General features: G+C 40.1%; 1 protein-coding gene across 5 annotated transcripts in view; it reads right to left on the bottom strand.

Annotated features, from left to right (window-relative positions):
• Nucleotides 1-14,466, bottom strand: part of LOC140726939 (mitochondrial ornithine transporter 1-like) — a 31,836-nt gene that overhangs the window by 599 nt on the left and 16,771 nt on the right. For all 5 annotated transcript variants that reach the window (XM_073043968.1, XM_073043969.1, XM_073043967.1 and 2 more), the window contains exons 4-6: nucleotides 12,269-12,409; nucleotides 8,814-8,986; nucleotides 4,723-4,881 (exon numbers count right to left, since the gene is read on the bottom strand). In XM_073043968.1, coding sequence (XP_072900069.1) covers nucleotides 4,723-4,881; nucleotides 8,814-8,986; nucleotides 12,269-12,409 — 473 coding nt within the window. The remainder of the gene's footprint in view (nucleotides 1-4,722; nucleotides 4,882-8,813; nucleotides 8,987-12,268; nucleotides 12,410-14,466) is intronic.

The following is a 14,466-nucleotide window of genomic DNA, read 5'->3' as shown; positions in this document are numbered from 1 at the left end:
TACCTCTTACAAGTGAGAAATAACATTTTGGTGCAGATACATATAAAACTATGCAAGAAAGATTCATCATGTTTAGATTCTATTTAATTAAAAACCTAATGTGTATTAATTACGACTAGGATGAAGTCTTTTGGTATCTATCACTCCTTCAAGCTTCTCGTTTCTAACTCCATACTCTATCCTCCTTGGTGGTTAACACTTTAGCCCAATAATTTAATTCCCAATTTTGGTCTCTAGAATCGAAGCAAACTCAGCTGGGTGTTTTTTTTTCCGTTCTTCCTCCTCAAATTCGTGATCTGATTTTCCTACCACATTCATCTACCACTAATCATTCACTTCAATTAAACTGTCTTTCCTTTATTCTGATTTAGCCTCCCCTTAGGGTCTTTAGCAAATCTGTCCAAGCTGATAAACTTCAACTATCTGAAGGCACATTTTGGCATCCTACTGTGAACAATGTGCCAAGCTGCTTAGATGTACTGTTTAAACAGTAGCCACCCACAGTTAAAATGTCAAGCTCTGAAATTTTTTCTTTCAGAAAAGAATGTACCTGAACATTTGACTTTTCCAAATGTAATTACAATATTTTGCTGAAAGATGTCAAGCTAACTTGTCTAGTGGCTTCAGTCTTATAGCATTGCGTCCACTTGCTATTTTCCAATATGCTAGGACTATTTCAGAATCCAAGGAATTTTGGAAGATTATTGCTTTTAACAGGAAGTTTCTCACTGTTACTGGAAATTTGGATCTCCTTCCACTAGTAATTTTTAATATTTCATTTCTTCCTCAATGATACTCATAACATTCTCAAATGAGTTATTTTTGAATAGCTTTTGCATATCCAGATTTCAAATTGTCCTGCTAACTTTTCAATCATAATTTATTTGAGCATGCTTAAACAAACTTTGTGGGTTTGCTCCTCTTGGCATGATGTCAATCTATCCAATCACCTGTCAGCAGTGGGAGGATCACTGCAGTGTGGTCCAATAGTAAGTTTTTTTTGAGAATTGAATACTATATGCAAACCACTTGTCGTCTCCCCCCCCCCCCCCCCCAATTTTTGGAGCAATCACTACATATGGAAAAATATTTCGTTTCTAACCATTTTGAACTGTATACAAAATTGACTTAATCTGTGATTGCAAAAATAATATTTAAATATAGCCTATCCCTAGAACATGCTGATCCTGCAAACTACTGTAATTGATGAATATTCTCCAAACACTGGCTGAGTTTGGTTCTTCCCCAGGCTAAGTTTAAGGCCTATTTTGCAATAACTTTGCTACTAGTTTTCTTTTGTATTGCTGTTCAGGGAGAATCTATACCATTAACCAGCATTTGTCCTTATCTGTACCCATACAGTTATAGTCAATGTCGAAGATAAACTCCTTGCTCTACCCTTGTCATCCTTCATGAATGAGCATGACAGACACCCTTCTTCCTGCCCTCCTATATCCCCTCTAATATTGTCATTGAGTTGTTCAGCAGAGAACAACCCAACCAGTCCATTAAGTTAATTCCAAGTACAATGTTTGGCCCATATCCCTTCAAACCTTTCCTATTCCATGTTCCATTTATCTTAAATATTAATCTACCTGCCTCAAACACTTCTGGCAACTCATTCACAGACCACCCCCTCTATTTTTAAGAGTTAGCCCTAGGGTTCCTATTAAATCTCTCCCCTTGCACCTTCAGTTCTAGTTCAGTCTAGTTTTTATACTGTGTCATGTACATGGTCCTGAAAACACATTGTCTCATTTTTACTATGTACTGTACCAGCAGTTATGGGAAGAAGACAGAGGAATGGAGTTGAGAGGGATAATAAATCGGCCATGATAGAATAGTGAAGCAGACTCGTTGGGCTAAATGGCCCAACTCTGCTCCTAAGTCTTGTGGTCATTACATGTGCAATTTGTGGAAGGGGGTGGGAAAGAGTCTTAAGAACTTGGAAGATGATAATTGCACATTTTTGGTAGAGGTAACAAAGGAAACATTAGATAGAATGAGCTTTATGGGGGCAGTTATCAGCCCCTTGAAGCCTCAAGGCTGATATATAAAGACCAACAGGGCAGACTATGTTAAGAATGGGGAAAGAACAAAACCAACACAATAACAGGCAGAAATGGCCACTTCTGCTACAGTGTAAACTAAAAATTGGGGAGTTCAATATCAAAGCCAGGAGGCTGCCATGCGGCCAGATGCAAGATGAGGTGTTGGGCCTGATAAGTGCAAGACCATGGTCAGAGTGGAGAATACAGCACCAAATTAAAGTTGCAGATCAACAAAAGCTCAGGGTCACTATGAAATACAGGTGATTCATAAAACTCCATCTGCAGTTGGTTTCTCCCCCTGTAGCATGAATGGCATATGTTAACATTGGGTTGGAAGTGAACCATGGCTCCAGATGGAAGGACTATTTCCACAGCTGGATGGTGGAAAGGGGAGATGACAGGACAGGGCGTTGCAATGGAAGTGTCTAGTACAATGGAGAATGAGTGGTGGGGACAAAAGTGCAGAGCAGGGACTTGCAGAAGGGATGAGCTGTTAAATAGTGGAGGGGATAGGATGACGCGAGCTGTGTTGGAATTGGCAGAAACGGCAAAGGATGATGTGTTGAACAGAGGCTGATGGCATGGAGGATAGAGTAAGGGACACTTCTTGCACTGACTGGCGGCTCAAACCTTCTGCCCATCATGGCAGCTCAGATGAAGACAGACATTACAGGAGCATCTTTGCTGAATGTCAGAGTAAATGTGACGGATGTAAGAAGTGTGAATGGAACAAGTTCCCTACAGGAAATGGGGTGGGAGGAGGCAAAATCCAGCCATTTGAACCCCCACTATAATATAGGATCCCAGACCCAAAACATTAACTTTTCCATTCACTGATACTTCAAATCAGAGTTTCTTTCTTCTCCATCCCTTGACCTTACCCCCCACACCTGGCTTCACTTAGCACCTTACAGCTAGCTGCTTCCCTTTCTTCCACCCCCACCCCACCTTTATTCTGGCATCTCCCCACTTCCTTCTCAGTCCTGAAGAAAGGTCTCAGCCTGAAAGGTAGACTTTTTATTCCTCTCCATAGATGCTGGCTGAGCTGCTGAGTTTCTCCAGCATTTTGTGTGTGTTGCTCTGGATTTCCAGCATCTTGTGTCAGAGTCTCCAGCAATGTTTGTGTTTTGAGTTTCCAACAACTGCGTTTCCATTTGCCAATTCACCAAGTACTGTAAGGTGCAAACTAGCATCTGCACCTAGATTCCCATGTGAGCCAGATACGTTGTTTTATTTGTCAAAGTCCATTTGCATTCACTTTTGTCACAATTTCACAGAGTGAATCTCTGCAATTCTCCACCCATACCTTTGTGAAGGCTAGATCATTAAAGATGTTTATAGAGACTGATCAGCCATCACAGAGCAGTGGGGAGAGGTGATTTATTCTCTTCTGCTATGGTGATAGTCTCTACTTTTCTTACCTCAATGATGCTGATCAATAAATTGTTTCTTCCTATATTGTTATGGGCTGTATATATTGTCTGTTTCTGTGACCAACTGGAAAGCACAGATCCACTCACTCTGATAGGTCCATAGTGCACCTTTCCTACATCCTTTCACACTTCCATTCTATACGAGTATTTCTCCCACTACATTTACTCTAGGTTGAAGCCAAAGGGAGAAGGAATTAAATACTGTGCATTCAAATCCATCTACCTTCACAATGATTTGCCATTGATTCCAATAAGAGCCTATGGTATGAACCTGAATGCAAAATCAGCTCAGTCACTCTGAGGTGTAACAGTCAGGCTGTACACGTAACAGCTGGTTTGTACATATTTGACCATACATGAATCTTCTCAATTCATTCAGTTGCAACTACCCTGGCCTCTCCAAAGCCAAGCTCCCAACTCTCCAATACCTAAACATTATTACTAGTATTACAAACGAGAAAATCTGCAGATGCTGGAAATCCAATGCAACACACAAAATGCTGGTGGAACACTGCAGGGCAGGCAGCTTTTATGGTAAAGGGTAAATTGTGGGCTGAGACCCTTCATCAGCACTGGAAAAGGGGGAAGGTGAAAGAATAAAAAGGTGGGGGAAAGAGGATAGTTAGGTGATAGGTGAAACTAGGTGGGTAGGAAAGGTCCAAGGGCTGGAGAGGAGAGTGGACCATAGGAGAAAGGGAAGGAGGAGAGGACCCAGGTGAGAAGAGGTAATAAGTCAGAGTGAGGAATAAAATGAGGGGGGGGGGGAGGGAAATTTTGTTAAACTGGAAGGAGAAATCAATATTCATGTTATCAAGTTGGAGGCTACTAAGACGGAATATGGGGTGTTTCTCCTCCAGCCTGAGGGTGGCCTCATCGTGGCACAAGTGGAGGTCACGGACCATCATGTTGGAATGGAATCGGAATTAAAATGTTTGGCCACCGGAAAATCCCACTTCTGCCAGATGGCCTGCTGAGTTCCTGAATTACTAGGTTGGTGTAAAGAGAGAACACTGGAGGGAAAGAGTAGTAATCATCAAACAATTGTGGACAGGGGGAAAAAGCCCAACTACAGACATTCAGGAAAAACTGGTTTTATATGATAGCTATTTAGCAAGCACGCCCCGGCACTTAAACGGACTAACCAAAGGGGAGTCTTTACATAAGCTAATTGGTACGGGTAGGTTAGGGGTTGGTAAGGAGCAAGATGCTGATGTATTAATAAAAATATTTGTACTTGCCTTCCTTCCTAAGAATGCTTCTGAATGTACTAAAGAAACCAGCTTGATGACCGGTCATTGAGAGAACCTGGATACGTGATTTCACACAGTCAATTGGATAAACAGCAATCCACAGGCAGGCACCTCCAAAACCACCGCTAACCATCAAGGGAATTGGACCTTTACAAACATAATTAATGCTTGTTACTTCATACAGCGTTAGCTCAAAAATCACTTCACTTACACATTCGACTATTCAGATTACAATGCATTATCGGAAAGTCAAAGTATATTCACAAAGAGTTTTAAACGGTTTTGTAACATGCCGCAATTTTGTGTTTTATACTCCGTGTTCTCTATCTTTGGGTTTGATCACCAGATAAGTACAGAGTGTCAAGGCACTTCCTTACAGGAGAAGTCAGTGAATCATTCCGTGGACGTTGGGCCTTGCTGGCGATTCCACTGCCTGTCTTTCTTTTTCAATCTTTTTATTAATATCAAAATAATAGATACAACATAATATTGCTACACAAATTATTGCGATTACATGGTTAATGGCTAACATATATAAATATATATTCAGTTAATACAAAGGTAATAAACCACCCAAAATCGTTCAAGTACAAATGTAGAAAATAGAAGAAAGGATTAACATATCCAAAAAGAAAGAAAATATATATACCCCCCAAAAAACTGATCTAAACAATACTAATCAAAAACTAAGAAAAAGAAAAAAAAAGAAAAGATGTTTTTTGTAACATCAAAAAAGAGAGAACCATTAGTGTCATCAACTCTGAACCTCTCTGCATATAGTAAAACAAGAGAATAGGTTTGGAAAGAGGTCAAATCACATCATATGAAAGTGTTGAACAAAAGGCCTCCAAAGTCTTTTCAAATTTAATGGATGGATCATATATAACACTTCTGATTTTTTTCTAAGTTTAAACACAACATAGTTTGAGAGAACCAATGAAGTGTGGTAGGAGGATTAATCTCTTTCCAATTCAGCAAAATAGATCTTTTAGCCATTAATGTAAGAAATCCAGTCATCTGACGTGCTGAAGAGGTTAAATAATGTGATTCTATCGTTGGTAAACCAATAACTGCAGTAATAGGATGAGGTTGTAAATCAATATTCAATACAGTTGAAATAATATCAAAGATATCTTCCCAATATTTTTTCAAAGAAGAACATGACCAAAACACATGGGTTAAAGAGACTGTCTCAGAGTGACATCTATCACACACTGGACTTGTATGAGAATAATAACGAGCTAATTTATCCTTAGACATATGGGCCCTGTGCACTGCTTTAAACTGTATCAACAAATGTTTAGCACATATAGAGGATGAGTTAACTAATTGAAGAATTTTTCCCCCCCATTTTTCGGTAGGTAAAGTAAGCTTAAGTTCCCTTTGCTAATCATTTTTAATTTTATTAGATGCATCTGAACAAATTTTCATAATTATATTGTAGATAGTTGCTATTGCAAATTGTCCTTTGAACAATTATCTAACAAGTATAATTTACCTAGATCCCATTTCTTTAGATATTCACAGGTTAGAAACTTTTTAAATACTGTCCTTCCTACTTTCCCAAATCTACATTCTATGGATAGTTTGGAAACATTTTTAGATTTAAATCCTTTTCAGAAAGGTGCAACAGCAACTATCCACTGTCTCTCAAATGACATTTTAAAGTAAAGCCCATGAACTTGCCCTGCGGTACAGATGGCTTTTAGTTTCTCCATTCCATCACCCACAGATGTTCCAATATTTTTCTTATTTACAGAGCTAAGACTGAGGTATTTGAACACACTGCACAGAACTTTTACTATTTTCAGACAGTTACATAACACTAAAGGACAACCAAACGCCTGACATTTTCCTTTATTAAATTTGATTCATGGATCATTGCAATTTGGTCAATCTAATATTGCGATCTACAGGTTATTAAAATTCAGTTTGATACACTTCTGATGCATTAAGGCAGTTTGCAAGCAGGTAAATGATGTTTCAAGTTTGGAACAGTTAATAATTTGGAAAGATCAATGCTTTGCACTTTTGCAATAGAATAGATGTTCAGTGTTAGAATCCAACATTTTCAATTGCTGCTTGGCTGAGAATTTATATGGAATTGACAGAGGATAGAGGTGCAGGAGGATAAAGGAGTGGGGGCCTGTGGGGAAAAGCTTTTAACATCAAACTTTACAAATAAGTAGCTAATTAAGGAAAGTGAAGTCGATAATATAGCCTGAAAATCCAAGGTTTTGCTGCCATCTTTCACAGATTGGTCCTTGAAGTAGTGATGTTAGAAAGCCATCACACTATGCAAGTGCAATAAAACAAAAGTGATATACTTCATATGGTTGTGATTAAACTGGTTAGTAAAACCAGGGCTTCCAAGCACTTCACTAACCTACATTCTACCAAGAATGGACACTTCATTACCAACAGAGCAATGCTGGGGGAGCCCTGGCCCCACATCAGGTTAACCAGCACCACTCAATTTCCGCAGGTACCAAATAACCGAGTATTTACTGCACACATATCAGAATTAAGACTGACAGTGCTTCACTGAAGAATACACAGAAGACTAAGGTAATATGCATCTTTAATTAAAAAGAACCATTCTACACCAATTGCCTTGCCAGCACGTTTCAAAGTCGTGGCAAGGGCTGAATGATGAAAATGAAAAATTTTAAACCCAAGAGCAGCATGTTCAAAATCCAATTACTGGATTGAGGGGAGTCTGTTGGGATTATTTCTCCAATCCACCCCTCACCTAATGTCAGAAGGGAGATACAGGATTATTTTCAAACTTTGTATAAAATATTTAGATTTACAAATCACTAACTTAGACAGATTGAAAATAATGCAAAGTTGGCAAAGAATGGTTTTTGGATGCTTTTTCAAGGGATTAAAAAAAAACTTGCTTCCAAGAACTTTATACATTGGAGGAGAGACAGAAATCCTTCGATGCCCTAATCCAACATCCAATATTCCAACGCTCTCCTCTCTATTAGATTCCTTCCTCTCCAGCCCTTTATCATTCTGACCTATCACAATCTAGCTTGTCCTCCTCCCACCTTTTGATTCTGGCATCTTTCCCCCTTCCTTTCCCATCCCGATGAAGGGCCTTGGCCCAAAACATCAACTTCATTACTACAGCTGCTGCCTGACCTGCCGAGTTCTTCCAGCATTTTGTGTCTGTTGCTTTATTAGTGTCTGCATCAACTTGCCAGAATTGATTTTTGGGTCTAGTGTCCGTGTATGTTATTTTTCTAGGTTTGGTATACGCGCTGGACCAACGTTACGTGATGTATCTGACAGCTTAGTTTTCTTTAGTCTCAGATTGATCATTGAGATGACTATGAGATTTATCTGCCATATTTTCAACAGGATTCCAGAGCTGAGTGGAAATGGAGGTGGTGGTTCTATCTGAGGCACATGTGAAGAATATTGCCTCTGCAGTCCTGGAATAAAAGCATGGGAGTTTCCAGGTTTAACTCTGAAACACCCCTAATGTGAAAAAGGAAATCTGTTTGTACTGAGGATGGTGTCCTTGCTTCCCATTTGCTTCAGGTACTTAGCTAGATCAGGGTGGTGTCTGTGAACTCTCACCAAACATGGAGGCACGTTCACAACTTCCAAAACTGGAACCTGATCCGAGAATATTCATTGAGGAGAACGTGGACATCTTCCCATTATCTCTGATACACCAATTTGATCCACCTATTTTTTTTGGTGATGTATTGGGGAAAGTACTGGCCTATTGTTGCATTACAAACTCTAATTCCAAAGCTATCAGGTCCAGTAATCTTCGGGGAACATGCCTGTGAATACTTAATGCCTCAGACATTTTCATTATTGCAAAAGAATAATGCTCTACTTCCAAATTTATGAACCATTATACAAAGTGATATTTATTATTGTAAAATTGAACACTTGTTTCAGAATAATGACTAAAATGCAAAGTAAGACACTTTGGAAGTTCTGTTGCGACAAACAAGAATAGTTAAGTACAGCAAATAACTGGTTGCACTAAGCTTCAGGTTTTTGGTTCTGTTATGTTTAATAAACATCACTTTCCATTTGCTTCAGATACTTACCTAGATCATCTTTGGTCTGGCCTGCACGTGTGAAAAAAGTGCGGCTCAGTTCATAGCCACCAAAGAAGAAGAAATAGCCAGGCATCTCCCTCATCAAAGTGCTTGATAGACCTTGGTACATGCCAAAAGGACCATCAGTTTTCAGAACGTTTTTGATCACTGCCCAAACAGTACTAAAGAAAAGGAGAAAAATGCATATACGTATTAAGGACTTACCTGGATTACGGTTGGCAGTGTGACCGATAGCTACAGCAAGATTGAGACACATGGTTTCATTGATAAACATTACATAGTTAAACACATTCAACTCCCAAAGTGCATTGGTATTTAATGAACGGTCAACTTACTCCCTTCCTTCTACAAATGAATCCTGTCAAACCGGGCATCAAAGAGAAGGGTCAATGTTCCATCATACATACTGTCCCCCTTACAGTATTGTGTTGATATGCCCGATATTTAAGGAAATTAGAATTTATCCATTTTCATCACCTCATAGTCCAGCACAAAGTTCCATAGGACCTTCATTTCCATAGGCAAAGGAAGTTTCAAAACAAGTAATACTGGTCTTAAATGTTCTCAGAATTAATACGTGGGTGCTGCTTTTTGGAATTTACACAACCTTCTGTGACCACATGGGTTTCCTCCCATATCCCAGAGGTATGCAAGTTGGTAGGCGAGTTGTCCGCTGTAAATTGCCCCTCAAGTGTAAGAAAAGGGTGGAATCTTGGGGGGGGGGGGGGAAGATGGGGGAGCTGATGAGAATAAAACAAGATTAATGTGAACGAGTGTTTCTACTATTCTATAACTGTGACCCTAAGAAAACAATACGGTTTTAAATGGACATTGTTGTTTTTTTTAAAAAATAGCATGAATGTCTGAGGATTTTTAATTGAGCAGCTCGCAGCTTCCAGATGGTATTTCAAAATTCTAACTTCCAAAGTGTTGAAAAGTAGACCGTGCAATGAATTCTTACCCCCAGAGCTTTGAGCAGGCTAGATCACAGGGGTACTTGACAAGGAAATAGATATGCATTTTTAAGATCAAGGAATTAAAGACCATGGGAAACCAACAATGAGACTTGGGCCAAATTGTCTTTGATCATATTGGATGGCAGGGCAGTTCTGAGGGGTCAAGTGGTCTACTTCTGTGATTTTCTTATGTTCCCGAATTCCACATAGAACTTTGGTAAAAGAATCCCTCTGGAGTCTGTAGCAAAGGTTTATGAAGATTTGCTCCACTTACACCTTCTAATAAAACCATAAACATGTCATTATTATGTCCTCAGTAGTTCTTTATGCTCAGCCATAAAATTCATGGTAGAGTAATAGTAGTGCAGGGAGCACTGCTGCCTCACTGTTCCATCAACCCTCAGGCTGACTGAGTGATGTTTACATATTCTCCCGTAACTGTTTGACCCTCCCCCCCCAACCCTCAGATACTCTAATGGTTAATTGATTACTTCAAATTTCCACTTGGAGGTATAGGTAGGATAATCTGGGGAGTTAACGTCCATGTCACAGACTTGAAGGGCCAAATAGTCTCCCTCCATGTAATAAGAGAATATGGGGGCCATGGTAACACAGGGGTCAGCACGACACTGCTAAATGGGAGTAGAGTTCGGAGATCGGTTCCAGTGCTGTCTGGAAGGAGATTGTATGTTTTTCCCCATGTGCTCCGGTCTACTCCCACGCTCCAAAGACCTACTGTTTAGTAGCTTAACTGGTCAATGTAAATTGTCCTGTGCATAGGCTAGTGTTAAGTAGGTGGGTTGCTTGCTGGTGCAGCTCATTGGGTAGGAAGGGCCTGTTCCACGTTGTATCTCGAAATAACTAAGTACATTCTTTTGGTTAAAAATTGTCTTTTTAACCAATGTGTCTGTGTGAAGAAACAGTACAACTTATCTGGCATCCCATAAAAGAATACTTCTCACAAACAAGGAAATTATGCCCCCCTCCCCATTTCCCCATACATCACCCCCAAAAGTTCCACTGCAAAGAGCTGCAATGTGAAGTAACTTTACAACAATTTGCTTTTTTTTTTAAAAGCCACTTCTAATTGCTGGTAGACCAGAACAGAATTCGTCATTGGGGTCTAATTAGTGGCATGGTTGTGATAAAGGACAGGCAGAGGGGAAAAAGTTACCCTTAAACCAGAGTGTGCATGTTACTCAGAGTATAAAGGACAATCCATTCTTAAAAATTCTTGTTTTATCTTACAGCAACATGTTTGCATTGCAGAGCACTTTTCTGTTAATATTGGGGATTTCCTAATATGGACATTCAATGCGTAACACTGGCTGCCGGCCTGATCCGATAATTCTTTGCTAAATCTTCCCCAAACTGTGTCTGCTGGTCTGAATTGCACATTACTAAGTAATTAATGCAATGTAGGGAAACAGAGATTGGTTTGAACATTTAGATTAGAGTCAGCACAAAGTATTTCACTTGCTCTCTTCACCAAAAGTTCCTCACTTTGGGTCATCTAAGACACAAAATTCCACTGTTAAACCTTTATCCTGGTTACCATATGCAAACACTGGTTTATAGCAGAATGAGTGAACTCAAATTGACCAGCAGGAGGAAAGGTTTAGGGTTGCACAAGGCATCGTCCCCAGTTTAGTTTACTTATTTGTTACGTGGACAAAATTTTCAAAATAAGCCACCTCCTTCTGTAATTTTTGGTAGGATTTATTGTCGGTATCTTTTACCTTGGTCCAGCATCAGCACTAGGGCAGGCTGACAAGTTACTTGCAAAGTTTTGCTGCCACTATTCACTAGTTGCCAAGTGAAAAAGCCTGCCTGCATATCATGTACTGATACTCCTGTTCTGTCACTCACATGAACAGTGGTGATAAGCGATGCCAAAATTACAAGCTTACTCTGGGCACACAACCCCATCCTTTCACCTCAGGGTCTATTGCTTTATAGTACAAAACACACCACAACCGAACTCTTAAGCAAGATTAGTGACAGGAATTCTTGCACAGTGGAAAGATTTAACCTTGGCTAAATCTAAATATTATGTAAACTATAAAATGCAAGGCTACAAAGTGACATATTACTTGACTTTGAAGGGACTGGAGCTATATGCTCTAATCTGCTTTCTAAAAAATCAGATTTTTAAATCTAATCTGACTTTAAGCAAATGGACAATGCTGGAAATACTCAGTAGGTAAGGCAGCATGTGAAGGTGGATAAAGCACCATTTATGTTTCAGGTTACCGACTTCCCAAATTTTTCATCAGGACTGCACCCTCCTCCCAAAAAAAGGGGCATTTCTTTCTCCCAGGACATCACTGACCTGTAATTATTTCCAGCAATTTGCATTTCAGATTTCCACTGTCTGCAGTATTTTGCTTCCTATGCAGCTTTAATCTGGATACAGATTCTCACAAAGACAGTACTGTTTCAAAGTAAACAGAGCTTTCTCATGATGTAATAGTAGAACGGATATACCTGGGGTATCCTTCTGTAAGCTTTCCTGAGGTTTTCATTTCATGCATTGCTTGAAGGCGACATTTAACCAGCTCTGTTGGGCAGATGGCCAATGAGGCGAACACGGAGGCCAGTGAACCAGAAGTAGCTTTCTGTATATCACTGAAACGGCAGGTAAACCAGTCATGAAACAACAGCAAGAACGTGTCAGGGATTGAGTTCAAGAGCTGCAGGGTAGCTCAATAAAACTCTGGTTACATCATGCTTGCAGCATTATGTTCCGTACTGGACCCCTCATTATAGGAACAATATGGAGACTCTGGAGAGGGTGCAAAGGAGATTCGCCAGGATGCTGCCTGGATTTTTAAGGTGATTGGAGGAAAGCTGGGGTGGGGTGGGGAGGAAGGTTGAAAGATGTCAGAGGCTTTTTTTTTTGCATAGAGCACACTGCCGCAGGTGGTGGTAGAAGCAGATACATTGGGAATGTACAAGAGACTCTTAAACAGGCACATGGATGAAAGAAAAATGGAAGGCTACTTGGGAGGGAAGGTTTAAACTGACCTCGGAGTAGGTTAAAGAGCGGGCACAACATCGTGGGCCGAAGGGTCGGTATTGTGCTGTACCGTTTTATGTTCTATGTTAAATGTCAACAGTTGGAAGTGCTTCCAGAATGCACTCTTCTTACTAATCATGCTCAATATCTACAGCTTAAATACATAACACTAAAAACTTAGAAACCTTCCTTTATCCATAATTGCAATTCTCACTCAATGCAGGATGCAAGACCTTGGTAAAAGGTCAGCGATTCAGCATTACAAACTATTTACATAAAGTATCTGCAGAATCCTACCAGCAAGCAACTCCTATAAATCTAGGCCATAAGTGCACAGGTGATGTTTAATACATCTACACAACAAGTGCATGAAGAATGCTTTATTACAGGAACCCAACCTGGGGTTGATGGACTTCTCGGTTAATAGTATAAAAAAGGTCAGGAATCCCTGTTTTATTTAAATATACTCTATTAGGTGTTATTACTTGTTTAGAGAACACATAGGCTTTCACATACTTTGGGAGTTTGCAAAAATAAAGTTTATCAGTAAGGCATTATTTCATGCTTTGCATCAGATGCATCAATAGCAGAGTTTTTGTTTTGAAATATAACATGTTATCTCAGTGGGCTGAAACTAGAACAAGGAGGAATTGGGAAATGGGAGTGAGTTTGAGATATCCAGATTGGTTTTACTTGGTGGTGGTATCTGGCTGGTTTCAACTCTCATACATCTGCAAGGGGCAGGGCTCAGAGACTACACCAAACACGATTAACTCAAATGGCTTTATCCCCCCCCCCCCCCGCCCAAAAAAGAAAAAAATTCTCGTTTAATTCTCACATGCTGGGGTTTAAGTGATCAAGCCACACAAAGCAGCAGCCTTTCGTTCTCTGGTCAACAGCTGATGTGGACAAAATGTGCGGCAGTAACAAAAAGTCATTATATACAGAGGATGCAAAACTAAACTTGCCCTGCTGTAGTTTCAAGGCTCCGATACTCCCTACAGGGTTAGGTGAACCTATGCTAGCATTTTGCTCATAATTATCAAGTCTACAAATTAAAGTGCATAAGTTGATCATGATCCAGTTTATTTCAATTTCCCTTGAAGTGGTACAACCCTCCAACAATTTGAATCTGGTCTACTGATGTACAACTTTTGCAGATAAGAGGGTGGGGGCGGGTGGAACTCCTCTGTAGTTTTCCACTCTGCGTGCATTCTGCACAAGACCTTTGACTACTTTCACTCCTATGTTCCCTCTGCTGCGGGAAGGAATCACAGCGGTTCGTTCCAAATTGTGGGATTAGCAACTGGGCTGAGTAACAGAAGTAAACCCACAGCCACCTGCCCTTCATGCAATGCAACAGAGTGCATCACCCACCATCACCGAGTTTTCTCCCTCGTCTCTCTCATTTAATCATTTTTAAAATAATTCAGTTCTGATTTGCTGGAGTCCACTTTAAGTTTAATGCAAATCTAGACCAAAGACCATAGGACGTAGGGGTAGAATTAGGCCATCTGGCCCTTCAGATCTGCTCCGACATTTCACCAAGGCCCATCTATTTTCTCCTGCCTTCTCCCCATCACCTTTGATGCCCTTACTAATCAAGAACCTATATATCTCTGCTTTAAATATACCCAGTGACTTGGGCCCCACAGCAACGTATTCC

The sequence above is a fragment of the Hemitrygon akajei genome, chromosome 4, assembly GCF_048418815.1.
Source record: "Hemitrygon akajei chromosome 4, sHemAka1.3, whole genome shotgun sequence".
NCBI lineage: Eukaryota > Metazoa > Chordata > Chondrichthyes > Myliobatiformes > Dasyatidae > Hemitrygon > Hemitrygon akajei.
The sequence above is the reverse complement of the archived record's forward strand: the minus strand, read 5'-3'. Positions and strand labels throughout refer to the sequence as shown.